Source organism: Mandrillus leucophaeus, unplaced genomic scaffold, assembly GCF_000951045.1.
Source record: "Mandrillus leucophaeus isolate KB7577 unplaced genomic scaffold, Mleu.le_1.0 Scaffold10, whole genome shotgun sequence".
NCBI lineage: Eukaryota > Metazoa > Chordata > Mammalia > Primates > Cercopithecidae > Mandrillus > Mandrillus leucophaeus.
In genome coordinates this window covers 5,023,985-5,026,441 of record NW_012098098.1, presented here as the reverse complement: position 1 = coordinate 5,026,441, position 2,457 = coordinate 5,023,985, and the positions used below count along the sequence as shown (strand labels likewise).

Genomic DNA, 2,457 nt, shown 5'->3' with positions numbered 1-2,457 from the left:
GTGATTCTCCTCTCTTAGCCTCCTGAGTAGCTGTGCTACAGGCACGTGCCACCATGCCCAGCTAGTTTTTGTATTTTCAGTTAAGACAGGGTTTCACCATGTTGGCCAGGATGGTCTCGATCTCTTGACCTCATGATCCATCTGCCTCGGCCTCCCAAAGTGCTGGGATTACAGGCGTGAGCCACCGCTCCTGGCCTAGATACTGAACTTTTTAGAACAATTTTGAGGTGATTTGAGAGAATAGGCTGTTAAAAGAGGACAGTTCTGAGGGCCGGGTGTAGTGGCTCACGCCTGTAATCCCAGCACTGTGGGAGGCTGAGGTGGGCGGATCACTTGAGGTCAGAGTTTGAGACCAGCCTGGCCAACACACTGAAACCCCATCTCTACTGAAAAAATACAAAAATTAACTGGGTGTAGTGACGGGCACCTGCAGTCCCAGCCACTCGGGAGGCTGAGACAGGAGAATTGCTTGAACCCAGGAGGTGGAGGTTATGGTGAGCCGAGATCGTGCCATTGCACTCCAGCCTGGGCAACAAGAGGGAAACTCTATCTCAAAAAAAAAAAAAAAAGACTGTTCTGGAACATCTGATACATCAGTAAGAGCATCTGGACTTGTTCCTGCCTGGGGGCTTTTTTTTTTTTTTTTAAGACAACCAGACGCTGTGCCAGCCCAGCTCCTTGGCTGTCCTTGGAGTGTGGCCCTGGGCACTGGTAGAGGGGTTGGTGTTCAAGTGGCACCTTTGCTTCCTCTCTCAATGCCAGGCTCTGCTTTCAGAAAGTGCAGAGGCAGCCAGTCTGTGGTGACAGGATTCTGTGAGGAAGGGGACGGCGCTCCGGTGGTTGTTGGGGGATGACCGTGCTGACCTGCCGCTTGTGTCTTTTGTAGGTTAAATGCCTCCCTCTCGGTTCATCCTGAGAAAGATGAATTAATCCTTTTCGGAGGTGAATATTTCAACGGCCAAAAAGTAAAGTATATATTTTTTCTTTTCTTCCCATATTGCATGAGTATCACTTGATAGAAAGTTAACTTAAAGCAGTGACATCAAATACGCGTTGGCCCCTTTACCCCCTCGTATCACGCACTTGAGCTGTCAGCCTGACGTGAGATGTCGCCAGGATGGTCCAGGCACTGGCATGGCTGTTGATGACGTCGGTGGTCCTGGGGTCTCCATTCCTTGGACTTAGACTGAGCCCCAGTTCCGCCATCATCACTCTTGACAGGCGGACCTGTCTTTGTGGTCGTCTGTGCCGTTCTTCCTCCCAGTGGGTTTCCAGGTTTCACACTCAGCTTTCAGGTTGTCTTAAATAGGGAAAGTGCTGATAAATTGTAGGGCTATTTTTTATTTTTGAGCAGGCCAGAGAGACCTGTGTTTCACAATTGTGTGTGAAACACCAAAGCAGGAGCTCACCTTCCCTGCAGCCCGGGATGGGCCCTGGGGGTTCAACTGCTGGGGACAAACCTGGGGGTTTGTCCATCTTCCTCTTAGTTTTCGTGCATTTAGAAACTAGGCTTGATTGGGTATGGTGACTCATGCCTGTAATCCCAGCACTTTGGGAGGCCACAGATCACCTGAGGTCAGGAATTTGAGACCAGCCTGGCCAATGTGGTGAAACCCCATCTCTACTGAAAATACAAAAATTAGCCGGGCGTGGTGGTGGGTGCCTGTAATCCCAGCTACTCGGGAGGTTGAGGCAGAGAATCGCTTGAACCCGGGAGGCAGAGGTTGTAGTGAGCCGAGATTGCACCACTGCACTCCAGCCTGCACAGCAGAGCAAGACTCCATCTCAGAAAAAACAAAAACATAAAAACTAGACTTGAATTAGGAGAATGACCAGTCCTAGTAAACAACAGCAAGGGCTTTCAGTGCCTTCCAGATTCCTGGGCCTTGGGTCGTTTTCATTGTGTCACCATCCCCGAGGGCCCCCTGGGGACCCAGTGGCCTCCCTGCATTACTGGTATCGTTTCCATTGCTTTAGGATGTCAGTTTCCCAGGGAACTGTCATGATTAAGATTGTTCTCACCACTGTCTTGGAGATGACACAGTATCATTCGTGACACTGACATTCTTCTTCCTTCCTGTAGACTTTTTTGTATAACGAGCTCTATGTCTACAATATCAGAAAGGATACCTGGACCAAAGTTGACATCCCCAGTCCACCTCCGAGGCGCTGTGCTCACCAGGTAATGTCAGCACTGACTCTCAGCCGCCTTCCCTCTTCCCACGTGAGAGTCTGGTAGACACATGGAGAGCTGACAGGCAATGGGCGGCTGGTGCGGAGGCCTCGGCCTCCCAAAGTGCTGGGATTACAGGCATGAGCCGCTGCTCCCAGCCTGAGTGTCTGGATGTTTTCATCTGTCAAATAGTGTTGCGTTTTGTCCTGGCAGGTGATTCAGTTCCTTGCAGATCATCTTGATCCTTTTGAGACTCTCTAGGGCTGGCTTAGCCCTCGGTGGTG

The 2,457-nt window shown here is 50.6% G+C and overlaps 1 protein-coding gene across 3 annotated transcripts in view; it reads left to right on the top strand.

The window, feature by feature from the left end:
* The window catches only part of KLHDC4 (kelch domain containing 4), an 86,523-nt gene that overhangs the window by 10,677 nt on the left and 73,389 nt on the right, over nt 1–2,457 (top strand). For 2 of the 3 annotated variants that reach the window (XM_011971755.1, XM_011971747.1), the window contains exons 3-4: nt 887–965; nt 2,084–2,182. In XM_011971755.1, coding sequence (XP_011827145.1) covers nt 887–965; nt 2,084–2,182 — 178 coding nt within the window. The remainder of the gene's footprint in view (nt 1–886; nt 966–2,083; nt 2,183–2,457) is intronic. The other variant, XM_011971759.1, reaches the window with a different exon arrangement.